Source organism: Cylas formicarius, unplaced genomic scaffold (genome assembly GCF_029955315.1).
Source record: "Cylas formicarius isolate icCylForm1 unplaced genomic scaffold, icCylForm1.1 PGA_scaffold_1__22_contigs__length_36826433, whole genome shotgun sequence".
Lineage (NCBI taxonomy): Eukaryota > Metazoa > Arthropoda > Insecta > Coleoptera > Brentidae > Cylas > Cylas formicarius.
In genome coordinates, this window is record NW_026844264.1 from 8,857,426 (window position 1) to 8,871,220 (window position 13,795).

Here is a 13,795-nt window from a genome sequence, read left to right on the forward strand (position 1 = left end):
GTAACTATCATGTAACTAACGCGGAGAGAGAGAAAATTGTTATACATTACTGGCTATTGATTTAGAAAAATAATGGTTTCAAAAAATTTATATCACAATTTAAAAAAATAATGTGTGAAACACATCGGGAAACACTATTTAATATAGGTTTATTTATTAAGGTTTAAAGGCAGTTTAAACAACTGTAAGCATAAAAAATATCTGGAAAAAAGGAAACCGTTTAAGTGTGTGTAATGAAAATCGAAATACACAACTTAAACAATTTAAAAATTCTGTTTAGTCCTGAATATCCTCGTATTGTTACTGACAAAGATATTTATATTCCACAAGACACATTTTTGATTCACAAACGTACAAAACACAAAGAACTTGGACCTGACAAGGTTCTTATTATTTTTGTGAATAGTATAAAATAGTTGACTGCAGTACACCGGACTTAGTCCTTGCTACACTTTTTTGGTGCTTAAAACTTGTTTTATTCAATATAAGTCTATAATTTTTCACTTCAATTAAGCAAGCCTAATGTAAAATTTAAGGAAAATCTAGAAACCATGGTGATACTCTATTGTACTGCGAAAAAAATTATAAAAATTTAATTTGTGTCCAAATGATTAAGGCTGAAATCTAATATAGAAATATCTTGTTAAAATTATTCGGAAACTCAAACTGATTTCAATTTTTTTATATTTTTTTACACGTTGACGATACTCCATTGTAAATTTCGTTTCGTCCAAAGAACATCCATGAGGCAAATGACTGGTTAAATAGTAACTTGTACCTCTTACTCACGAAATCCATTGTTTGGCAGTTGATGCAAAAAAGATCCAAGTACTATTATTTGGCCGTTTCCAAAGAAAGGATCTATGCCAGAACCTTTTACACATTAATCTTAATTACGAAGTTGGAAATTGGAACTGTTGCTTGATGTTAAACTTAATCCAAAGATATTTTTTAAATCATGCGGTCCTTGTCTTTTCAGCAAGATGCATCTCGCTTATACCAAATTATTGTGTGCATTTGATTGGAGGGATCAGACGATATGACCGGGAGGTTGGTGCTAAAACGAGGAATATTTTTCGGTTCAACATGGAGAAAAAATCTATTGATAAATTAAAATTGGATATGACGATGTGATAATTTGGACTTGAGACATAAACTGATTATATCACCTCCCCTCACATAAAATATTTCTCTTTATGAGGTCGTTTTCGTACCATTTCGTATATTTAAATTATAACAGTCGGCTCGGCAGTCGAACTGTAATAGCTGCATATTAATTGCCTTGAGTACATGCCACCCTATTTTCTACTTTAGTTATTTTTTTATCTACAGTAAAGACTTTTCATCCGTTTGGTATATTGCGATGAAACGTAGAATCGTATTATATGAGACAATTCTGATTTTCTTTACTGAAAATGACATTTCCATAAGTTAAAATGAGGCATCGTGGTATAGTTTCAAGGTCTTTTTATCTATAATTCAAATCTTCATTTTTCAGTGATGGGAGGTTTGATTTGGATTTCTAGATAACGTAGTTTCTAGTGATCAGTATTTTTTACCTATTTTAGATAAACATTTGCCTTTTATTTCTGCTTTTCTCAATTTTCATTTTTAATTATGTAGTTCTTCCAGTACTTTAATTAATAATGAATAATAATAGTCTCGCTAAATCATTATTAGTCGCCATTAAAAGAATATGTGTGTGATGAAATAATAATAGGTATACACGTTTGACTTGGGCTTCTTTTCATTCATTTCTTTTTATTTTTCCTTTATATCGCTTGCTTTTTAAGTTAGGCAGTGTAACTTCAACTTCTCGTTTTGTGTCTAAGTCTATTATTATTATTCTGATTTCCAGAATACGTTTTTAGGTATACACATATTTTACGGGACTGATTCTCGAAATAACTTATTCCCGATCAAGGGTATTTCTAATCCACAAGACACATTTTTAATTCAAAAACGAAACCAACACAAAGAACTCGAACCAAACAAGGTTGTTTATCAATAATATAGTTATTATTATCAAATGCAAGTGCACGGTTGAAAGTAAATTTTCATTGCCGTTATCGCCGATACGAGGAAAGTGTTTGCAGAAGGCTGTGCCGGCCATAAACACGACCCTTTTACTTCGTTTTTTTTATTATGCTAATTAATGTTTCCGATTGCGGCGGCGGACGATCTGAAATCGGTTTTTAATTGAAATTCCTCCGAGATTAACAATAAAATTATCGATTCAGTTAATGGCGCGGGCGATTTAGTATGCCGCCGGTACTTAACGTGTGAAACGAATTAATAATGTCCGACACGCAATAAAAATAAACGTCATTTTGCCGAAATCATCGCGACTATATCGAAAAAATAAGGACCAGTCACGAACAAGTCCAATACGTCTACGGGTTTAAAGCTTTTATTGTTTTTGACATAAGTGACTTTATTTTATGTATGTATTTTTTATAGGAAATGGTATATTATGCATCAAGTTTGATAAATGCGACTTTAGTCATGAGTTTGATTTTGCACGAGCGGAGCGAGTGGTTAATAAACCAATGACCGAAAAAGTGACGTTTTTTTCGTGCTGCACTATACTCCATTAATCTATTAGATAGACATTCGCTGAGTGACGTGTGACGTGACTGTCAAATTTCAAAATACAATCCGCAGCTAAAATCTACCGAAATCATGCAATCGCTCCCATACCTCTGACTAAAGTAGGCATTCGTCACTCACAAATTACTATGTGATTATGTTCTGGTAAGTTTTGAAAAGCGACGTCTAAGTATGCAAGGTATATATCAAATTCATTTTTACGTCCTTCTTATTTATTTATTCTTAAGTTATTTTTATTATTTTTTGATAATAGAATAAGCAGGTCTGGAATGGTTGACCGGGACACACGGGGGGAAAAATTAAGACGTCATTTTCGCCAGATAATTTTGAATACCATTCAACCGCCAAAGCTATATATGTATAGAATTTTTCATTGAATTTAAAGAACCATAATATAGAGCGATCTATAGATAGACATTAGTATTACATAATTAAATAATAAAAAAAGATATTCATATAATATTCAAACTTCAAACTTATTACTTATTTCAAATGAAAGACCTTACTTTCAACATGTAACAATATAACAATATTAGCCCATATCTTACTCACATATTATTTTCCTTTCAAGTTTTGAAATCTGGTAAGTCTGAAGTATGGGAGGTGTACCTTTTTTTTGCCTTTATTGTTGTATATTGTTATATACAAATATACCGTAGAGAAGAGGCGAGGTCTAGCAAAAGCTACTCCACTTAACCTCTTAAATATTTAAATTGAAAACTAAATAGGAATTTACAATTACATTGATAAATTAAATGTAGTATAATAGATAAATGTAATAGTAATATGGAACAACAGAAAGTTATTAAAAGTAAAATTAAAAAGAATAACATTGAAAATCAAATGATTTGAGAAGTTAGGAATTTCAATCTGAGATATTTTTTAAAGAATTTACAAGAGCGTTATAAAAAAATAATCTGCGGAACAAAGGTAAACGATATCGTGAGAGTCTGTAGGGGTGCCTTAAAGCCACGATTGAACATTACGAAGCTGTAATTTAGCTCGTAAGTAGGACGGATTGGATGTACTAATATTTGGAAAACTATAGACGCCAAAAAATACTTTAAAGTACTGTCAATTTTTAGCCAGTTGAGTTCCTGAATTTTGTGGGAAATCCTATCAAATTTACGCAAGCCGAAAATAAATCAGCAATAGCTGTTTTGAATTTTTTGCAATCTCTATTTTTTAATTAGTCAGTCTTCCATTTTCTTGTCGTGTAATTAGTTTCAAAGAGTACACCTGGCATTGTTTTTGCCACACTTTTTGGGTTTTTAAAACTTTTATCAGAATCTGCTGAAAATTCCCGACATCAATATACATGCTGTAAATTGGACTGTAGTACAAAGTAAATTTATTCTATTATTTCTTCGTCACACTTACAGAAAACCTTCGATTTTCAAACATCATTTTCGACAAATGATTTTGAATATTTTACAAGTTATAAGATATCTGAAATACGTATAGAATTTTCTATTAAACTTAACTAATCATTTTCGATACTAAGTTCCAAAATTTTAAAAATCCTGCTTGGTCAGTTGGATACCCAGAAATATAAAACTACTACATATACTTTTACTGCGATTGACTAAACTAACTGTTAAGCTATTTGAAAATTTTCAAAAAATTCTAATTTTCTTGATATAGGGCGCAATACAGTGTGTTTCCAAAAACTTTTGCTAACGTTCGATTGGATTCAAGAAAAGACAAGATAATAAGGTGTTCAATATATTAAAAAACGACTTATGTTCTAGGCTACTTCCTGCAATGAAGCTGATGATTTTCTTTAGTTTTAACTCTTAAGTTTATTGTGATCCAATGATCCAAAAAGAATATGTTTCCATTCATATTTTCATGATTTTTCAAAATACTCAATCAACTTAGGAGTCAAGCAATTTTAGTGACCTATTAAAAGTAAATAACGAGAATCGCAAAAAAGACAGTCGACGTCTTTTTGACAATATTATTCGTTAAGATGGTAAGATGAAGTCGTCTTTTTTTAATATTTAACACTCTAACATATCTTTCAACCCGCGTTTATAAGAACATTATTCTTTTTTAAGTTGAAACCCTTCAACTTAAAAAAGTATTTATACTATATCAGTATTGTGCAGTATTGAGGTTTTCATTTTTCAAATAAAAGTATAACAAAATTGGTGTAAAGAATTGAAGAATTTTATAGATATCCTTTTATCGTTTTGTATGGGCTGGTTGTTGGGATTAGAATGTTATAATAACAAAAAACTGCAGAAAAACAAACTTGCCATCTAAAGCAAATCTGATCTCTTTCAACACTCCCGGTATTTCACACGTACCTTCTTCTAGACATTTGGTGACGTTTTTCAAACACATTTTACCCCTGAGTTCCGCGCTAGCCAATACGTCGTCACTCAGCTGCAGATCCAACCCGAAAACACTCCTCGCAGCGGTATAGTTTCGTCCTGAATAGGACTCCTTCGTCGTCTCGTTGACATCTTTTCCGTAATCGAATCCTGATTTTTCGTCGCATTCGATACAATTGGTCGCGACGAAATACAGAACGGCCAAAAACGAGAACGGTTTCATCGCGAATTTTCGCGTTGAACTTAACTCATCGTCGCCATTTTTTCGCGAATAAAGGGTGTCTTATATCGCGAGTGCGACAATGCTCGTTCAACATGTCACCGCGCGGTCAGCGTTTAGGATCGCAATGGGTGACCACGGGATACCCAGCGTCGCGGTGGGTAGGTATACGCTTTTTTCTGCGAATTTCCAGAGGTGGTGGGGTTGACCGTTTTGCGTCATACCCTTTCGACTAGACACTTTTGTTCGTATCGCTTGCCATTTGTGTTTTCCCTCCCCCAAAGCTCAGTTATGAATTCCAAACCAATGAAAATCCAGAATTACGATTTATTTAAGCCGATTTTAGACAGTTGACTGCAGACACGGCATATTTCTGTTTCTATTGTTGTGGTTGTGGTTAATTTACCTATGACCCTTTACCCAAAAAAAACGTCCTTCTCTACCCTAAAGCTTGATTGTTTCGTTAGCATTTTTTATTAAATACGATGAAATGGTGACTTGGATTGTCTGCAGTGACTCACAGCTTAAATAATGCAGTAGCTATAACAAAAAATAACTGGTTTGACTGTATGTTTATTTATTTGAAAAAAAAAAACAACTTATTGAAATTAAGTTATTAAAGAGCCTTCCAAAAAAGTTTGAATTACTTTTTGCCTTAAATATACCTTACTGAGTTAACAATAAAGAATTAATTAAATTATATACAATATTAACGTCACAGCTTAAATGATGCAAAACAAAATATGACCAAATCAATAGAGAAAAAAAACTGCATAATTTGAAACACTCCTGCTATTATTAAGTCGTGCCTCCCTCATTAGCGATAACGGCTTGTAGTCTTCTGGGTATTGATTCAAATAATTTCCTAGTATACTCCGGGAAAATTGTGTTCCATACTTCAGTAATTTTTACTTTTAATTCATTCTTGTTAGATATTGGGGCACTATTTACTTTTTTTTTTAATGTCAACCACAAATTTTTAATTACATTTAAGTTTGGTGACTGGGCTGGTGTCTTAATAACATTTGGGGAGTTATAAAGCAACCAAATGAGGACCCGAAATGATGTGTGCTTTGGATCATTGTCATGATAGAACCGATAATTGTTACCCATATTTAATTTTTGGACACTAGCAACCAGATGCTGTCTTAATATATCCAAATACACATATTGGTCCATATTTCCTTCAATGAAATAGTTATTACCTACTCCTGCAGATGACGTACAGCCCCATAACATCACTCCACCTCCACTGTGCTTTACCGCAGCTTTTAAATTTATCAATTTTAATTCTTCTTTAGGCTTTCTCCATACTAATATTTTTCCATCGTATCCAAATAAGTTTATCTTTACGGCACTTTCTTTGGATAATTCAATGATATGCTGAACAGTTGACGGATATTTATTTACCATTTTGGCTATGTCTCTTTGGATGTATCGATTTCTCTGCTGAGTAATAATTAAATTTCGTTCAGAAATTGTAGTCGTTCGTTTTACTGAACGAAAACGTGTTTTAAAATGTCAAACTAAACACAAAACGGTTGCAGTAATAAATAAAAGCCACGCTGCCTTGGTAAGTTTCAAACTGATTAAGTTGTGACGTTAATATTGCTTATAATTTAATTAATTCTTTATTATTAACTAAGTAAGGCATATTTAAGACAAAAAGTAATTCACAGATTTTTAGAAGGCTCTTTGCTAACTTAATTTCAAAAGTTGTTTTTTGAGAAATAAATAAAGAGACATTCACACCAGTTAGTTTTTGTTATAGCGACTGCATCATTTAAGCTGTGAGCCACTGTATGTCAAAAAGGTGTGCACGCAGGTGATATCATCCCGAAATTTGGTTTTGTCTATTATCATACGTTCAGAAACGCCGAAAATAGTGTGCCAAAACCGTCCTGGTAGGATTTTCGTAAAAAAGAAATTAAAAATTAGGCGGACCACTTATGGAATCTGGAAATAATATAAAAAAAGTAAAGATAAATGCTTTGGTCAGTTTGATTGACTTTTAAAATACACAAAGTGTTTGTATTTCCGTGAATTAACTAACAACTTTGTTATTTTAAGTAGAACACCCTATATATTAAGGAATTTTTCAATTCCTCGGAACTTTGTAGACATATTTTATGTATGTGTCTATGTATGTATCTCCAAGTCTTACCGTTTCTGACGTATTTGGAAATCTATAGCCAAAATGACGATTGCAGGTGTAAATATATCTATTTCTCCTACTGAAAACCATTATCACGTATTTGGGTTCGATTTCCCAATAGAAGAGGATCTACGTTACTGGTGTTATATATAAAAAGGCAGGGTGGCCAAAAACTAACATTAATAATTGAAATGAACAAATCGTTAAAAGTCATTTTCTTCAAATGGAAGTGCCTTACTTTAATGATTTTATCACATTTTGCATTAAAAAAATTGTAGGTTTCCCACTACAAAATGTTGGGGATTTCGTAATATTGCAGTATAAGCAGTAGAGCATTAAAAAATTGGCAATATCTATTAAGTAACCTAAACTATGATCGAATAATAGATTTGTTTATTTTATAAATTATAAAAAAATATACTTCTATAAAAAATATTTTTATTGTTTTTCTGGATGTTCCAAGTAATAAATTTAGGTTGTTTTAGATACTATTGTTTAGTTTTTTTTAGAAAAATGTTTTTTAGGAGTAATACATTTTTTGTTACTAAAAATAGCAATTACATACATTGATTTTTAAACCCAGAGTAAACCAAAATAAAGAGGTTTCTGCAGTGCTTGATTGTTTTCTATTCGTCATATTTCGCCGTCGCATCACTTTTACAATGAAAAAACGTTTTATTGCTAACAGTTTCAATCATTTCAGCTTAAGCGATTATCGAGCTTTTGTTGAGCTTCGTCGTCGAAGCAAATAGTTTATAAAAATATGATGTTATCCGTGGAAGACAATATAAGTACTATTCCTCATCATTTTGGAGGTTTGTTAGTAATTCAGACGACCGTAGAAGCCTTTTTAATGCTATTTTAGGAGCGTGCACGAGCCCTATGACCAGATTCCTCTAAAGGGGGACCTGGAGTGTAGGTCTTTGAACTTAAATTCAATAAATTTCTGATAAAATGCTTGACGGGTTAAATAAAAAGAGTTCAGGCAGGTTCCGCAAGTTTAAATATAAGTTCCTTAGAAAACCTCCTATTTGGTACCTATTTTTAACAATTCAAACGAAAAATTATAGAGGGATTAGTAAATTACGCATATTTAGTTAAATGGAAGAATGGAATGGAAGGTATTATAATGGATGACTTTTTTGCATTACTAAAAAATGTACTTTTTCATAAACAGCATGGTTTTTTTGCTTTGTTTGTAATAATTATTTAAGTAGTGGGCTTGAATTCAGGTTGACTTCTTGTCACACTTTCAGCAAAGCGTTTGATAAGCTTTATCACAATATTCTGCCTGTGGAAAACTTGCCAGAGTTGTGGTGTATGAATGTTTTCCTAGAATATATTTGGGAGAATTCAGAGAGTGAGTAATTACTTACCCAAAAATTCTTGACAATCTTTGGAGTTCCTCAGGTGCTATTGTTGTTCTTTTTGCATATAAATAATATTTTTGAATGCGTTCTAATTAAAATTCGCTCTAAACTCGAAGTACTACAAGAGAACTTAATTACAATTTTCGATTTTTGCAATAAATATAAATTTATTCATAAAAATTGTTATGCTATTTCGTTCATCGAAAATATCAAATGTTCTGAGTATTAATTACTCAGTAAATTTTCATCCGCTTTCCAGGGTAAGTAAGGGGTAAATCTGGTTCTCACATTGATTATACCCCTGAGAAATGCTCTCGAATGCTAGAGTTGGTGACCAGAACCTGTAAGAATTTTAGATCTGCATTTCTTATTTTGAATTTATTTTCAGGCGCCCTAATTACACAAATATAATTTCCAGGGATTTAAATTGGAGAGTAAGTGGCGGATATAACACTCTTAGTGTTACCACTACTAAAAAGGAAACTTGATAACATACGATTCGTCTTATTTGCTTTCCTTGATTCCCCTTCACGTGCTGCCTTTACTTTCCTTCTTGTCTTACTAAAGTGGGTAAAAATTCTTCCATTCCTAGGATTATTTAAAATGTAAATAGATATCGCGATAATAGTATATTATGCAACAAGTGTGGTAAACGGCATTTGACTCACGAGTTTTTAATAAACGAGTGAGTTAAAAAGGTTACCGAACGTGTTGCATACTATACTTGTTCTACGACCGTTAGTTTTGGATCCATTTTCGCAAAACAACACGAACACATTCACTGACACGGCCGTCAGAATTGACAAACGTCAAAATTCAAAGCGAAAACATCCGATTGCTCCCACATCCGTGCGGTAAAATCCCGGAAATGTCCGAAGTGGCTCGGATTCATGGGAAATGAAACTGACGCTGTAGAGTGACATTTCCCGACCGCTAGATCGGTGGGTAATTAGGTATTTAAAGACGGGAGTGGAAAAAATATATTTATTTTGTACATCCCCTGTGTTAAAAATTATCTTGCTCTAAATTTAAGAGTTTAATTGTATGTGTATGGTTAGTTTTACCACCTCTTGTAATGAGACTATTCTTTTCTAAATATGGTATTATAAAATAGTTTTAGGTAGTAGTAGTAAATAAATTAATTTCCGGTGTATTTTATGTTTGTTTTATATTCAATGGCATTCACATTCATATTCATATTTCTTTTTATACTACTTGTGAATTTTTGATTTTGACTACAATTAGTCTAATAAATTCGCCCTATCGCTCCTTGTTATTTACCTGTTTCAAGGAGCTTTGAATTTGTGAGATGTGTCCTATATCTTTCGCAGATAATTATTTGGAAAAAAATCCGTGGCACGAGAGAATATGGTCGTACAAACATTATATTAATTACATCAGTTATATAACGTCTAATTGAACGATTAGGTCGGCGCCTTAATTAGATTTCATTTAATTAAAAAAAAGGCTCGACAAAATTAACGAGTGTTGCATCAAACCGGGAGTTGGTGAACCGCACACACTCGGAACTGAAATCACCAAAATTTGTCACTAACAACTTATTGTCTTTTGCTTGGGGTGTTTTTGAGATCTGCGTAAATAATATTTTTATTAGCGTAGGATATTTCAGAAAATTATAGACAAATTTCTTCCAGTTCCGCTAAATTGTCTTGGAGAAAGGCTGCAAAGTACACGGCTTTTACTTCTCAAATGCCTTGACCACAAATTGGAGATTGCCGGGGTTCATCGAAATTATTTGAAGTGAACACAGCTAGCGTCCAAAGCTTTCAATCTCGTGAAGTAGAAATTCCATCTGGAGTGCCTGAGGGATCCCATCTAGGACCTTTACTGTTTAATGTGTACGTCAATTTCATCACCCCTTGCTTTCTTTCCAGCAACTTATTATTCTTTGCAAGCAACTCAAAATTTTATATTAATATCCGCAATATAAGTGACTGTCTCAAAAGGCAATCAGACCTGTATCGTCTAACTATTTATAATTTTTGAAGGCAACATAAATCCTATACAAGTATACAAAATCATGGCAGTCCTCTTGACATTTTGTTTCGAATCACGGGTCTGGAAGTTATCCTTGACAGTCAGTATCCTCCTGGCCTCTGAAAATGTTTTCATTTATAGAAAGATGCGTCATAGACTTTGAGAATAGTGCTTCTATTAAAACACTGTTCGGTTTGGCTGATGTGCCCACACCTTGACTAGTGCTCTGTGGCATCCTAGCACCCTATAAGCTCTTGAGGTACATTGCACACAAAGAAAATGGACCTGTTGAAGAAATGAATTACTCTTAAATTGAGAACAATCTAAATATGACTACTCTGCAAGTTCGTCGAATGAATACAGGAGCTCACAATGTTCTATAACCTGCCGCCTTAACTGTGAGAACTGGCATTTGTAGATCAACTAGACATAACTATTCTTTCCACCTCCCTTCCCATCGAACTAACTGCGGCTTTTTTTTTGTAGATCTCTTCGGTTCCGCGACCTTCACAGCAATCAGTTGAACAGTTTTTAAGCTAAAAACGTTCATGGAGCAACTCACTTCTTGTTGTTACTGTGATTGTACAGAATATTGTAATTGTACCAAATATGACTGACTATATGTACAATGTAAATTATGTTCTTGTTATTATTTCTTAAATTTTTTATTTGGTAAAAAATTGTGTTAGGTCTTCATACCTATGTATAATTTTAATAATTTTTGCATTTTGTAATGGATAATCGAATAATTTAGGCGTAAGTAAACTTTGTACAATAAAATTATTTATCTTTGTTGTGATTTTTGATTACTTACTCCTTGGTCCTCATTAATCATTAAGTTATTATTTGAAATTTACCGGGTGGACAATTAACAAGGGTATGGAAAAACGTATAACTAAAGAGGCCAAGAAGGGCCCCCGGAGGCGGAATAGCGTTTTTGAATTTTAAACCCTATTTTTTAATAAATAATCTTATAAGACCGATAACGAAAGTGAACAGTGTTTTAAGCGAAAGTGGTGGGGGCATTCGAAAACAAGTGTCAATAATTCCAGGAGACTTTTGTCAAACTTGGGTTGGAGAGGATTGATTTCGATTGCTCGTACTACAAATAAAATTTATTTTTTCGAAAACATTCAATACATGGATATCACAATTATGGGAACCAAAGGTAGACCAATATGGGTCTACATGTTAGTGAAATAATAAAATAAAAATAAAATATTGACGCCACCTATGGGAATATTTTCAGGAGGTGTACCATTATTAAATACTAATAATTAATACGATTGATATGATTTAATAAAGCAATACAGTATATTAAAATAACGAAAAATAATGACACAAAAATGAAACAGAAACAGTTGCGCTTACAATGTTTGGAAATACGATAGAAATGGCCCCAATCTTAATCTGATTGACACTTAAACAATTTTTGGAATTTTTCCAATGCTCGCTTAGATCATATTGAATCAGTAGTAATTGTTATTAACATTTTAAATATTACCAAAGATGCGACATTATTTTATTGATATTATAATTTAGGAAAAAGATATCTAAATAAATGTTAGACTATTTTTTTGCATCTCTTGCCCCAATAAAAGAAATATCGTTGCATTTAATTGTCCTTCATTACTCTTCGAGATAGGGCCGAGTGCCCTTCTTAATTGGACACCAGGTACATGATTCCATAAAATAACGATTAACCCACGTTTACTATATGAGAGTACTTGAAAGAAAGATGGCAAATCAAATGAAAAAGTGTAGGCAGGCTAGTAAAATTTATTAATGACGACACCAAAAGTGTAATTCGGGGAAAAGTTCACTCTTTTCATTTAAAAAAAGAAAAAATTTCCCCAAATAAGATTTGAATGGACCTTAGCAAGGATGATAGTTATCCCTTCATAACATTAACTTTTATGGACCATTCTTGAAAATATGCATATTGCGTAGGAAAAAATAACTCCAATAATAATAATAATCAGATTTGCTGGAAAGGCGGTGAAATTAATTGCACTGTCGAAGAGAGCTGAAGAAAATCTTTTATCTTACCGGCGCCTTCAGGAAAAAATAACATTCAGGAGGAGATGATAGGTCCTCAAATAAGAAATAATATTATGCTTATTTGATAATTTAATTTCTGTATATTTAATTATTTATATAATGTTTAATATAAAATAAGGGCCCATAATACTACTGTTACAATAAGATACTTTCCTTACGAGTATGCTATAATTTTAATATAATATAATAATTTTAGTTCATGAATCCATTAATTGGCCCAAACCCGCAAGGTACTCAATGTATTCAATAAAAACAAGGAATTTCGAAAAGAAATTAATAATAAACAATAATTATTTGTCATTTGTCATTGTGTAGGCCCTTTATATATCGAATTAATGAGATTTTATTACTGTACTCCTTTCTGAAATAGACTTTAATCACAACACTCCTGCAGACTGAACAATTGAATAAAATATGAGACAGGCACTTTATGATTTCGTCCTTTAACAAAGTTAAGCAAAATTCCAAAGAGTATGGGAGAACAACATCACAATAATTAACTTTTTAAGAATGAGATTTTAAATAAGGGGTTAGAAAATATGACTTCAATGCAGCGTCATTTGCAGTAGTTGGGAAAACCAAAAACCCGGCGTATATTCGACGAAATTTTTTCGTTTGCTGTGTTTGCACGGAATTAAAAATAGACGATATTTACATACGGCTACAAGGATTCTTGTGTATGTACACTAAATAATATGCCCATCCCGTCGCGTCCGTCGGAACAGATGTACCTGTACGAATAATTGGGAAACCCGCGGATGTAATTTGTAAATATCTCACGAATCGCAACTCGGTATGCTATGAGCCAGTCCTGTGAATGACGTACAAACATAGTCGATACCGCCTCCATGTTTTTAAAGAGCAAGTTTCGTGCCAAAAAGATGGTAGGCCAGTGGTTTTTTCTAATAATTTCTTCAAACATCTTTGAGCGGAAAATAAAAACCCACTAAATTAAACGTTTTTACTTACTTATTATTATACTGAGTTGCGAAAAAAAAATGGTTAAGTAAATCTCTACAATGTGAATACATCTACATATGTG

General features: G+C 32.6%; 1 protein-coding gene across 1 annotated transcript in view; it reads right to left on the bottom strand.

The window, feature by feature from the left end:
* The window catches only part of LOC132697466 (O-acyltransferase like protein-like), a 56,944-nt gene extending 51,641 nt beyond the window's left edge, over positions 1-5,303 (bottom strand). Inside the window, exon 1 of the mRNA XM_060663019.1 lies at positions 4,923-5,303. Within this exon, the coding sequence (XP_060519002.1) occupies positions 4,923-5,172 (250 nt within the window). The 5' untranslated portion in view covers positions 5,173-5,303. The remainder of the gene's footprint in view (positions 1-4,922) is intronic.
* Between the last annotated feature and the right edge of the window lie 8,492 nt (positions 5,304-13,795).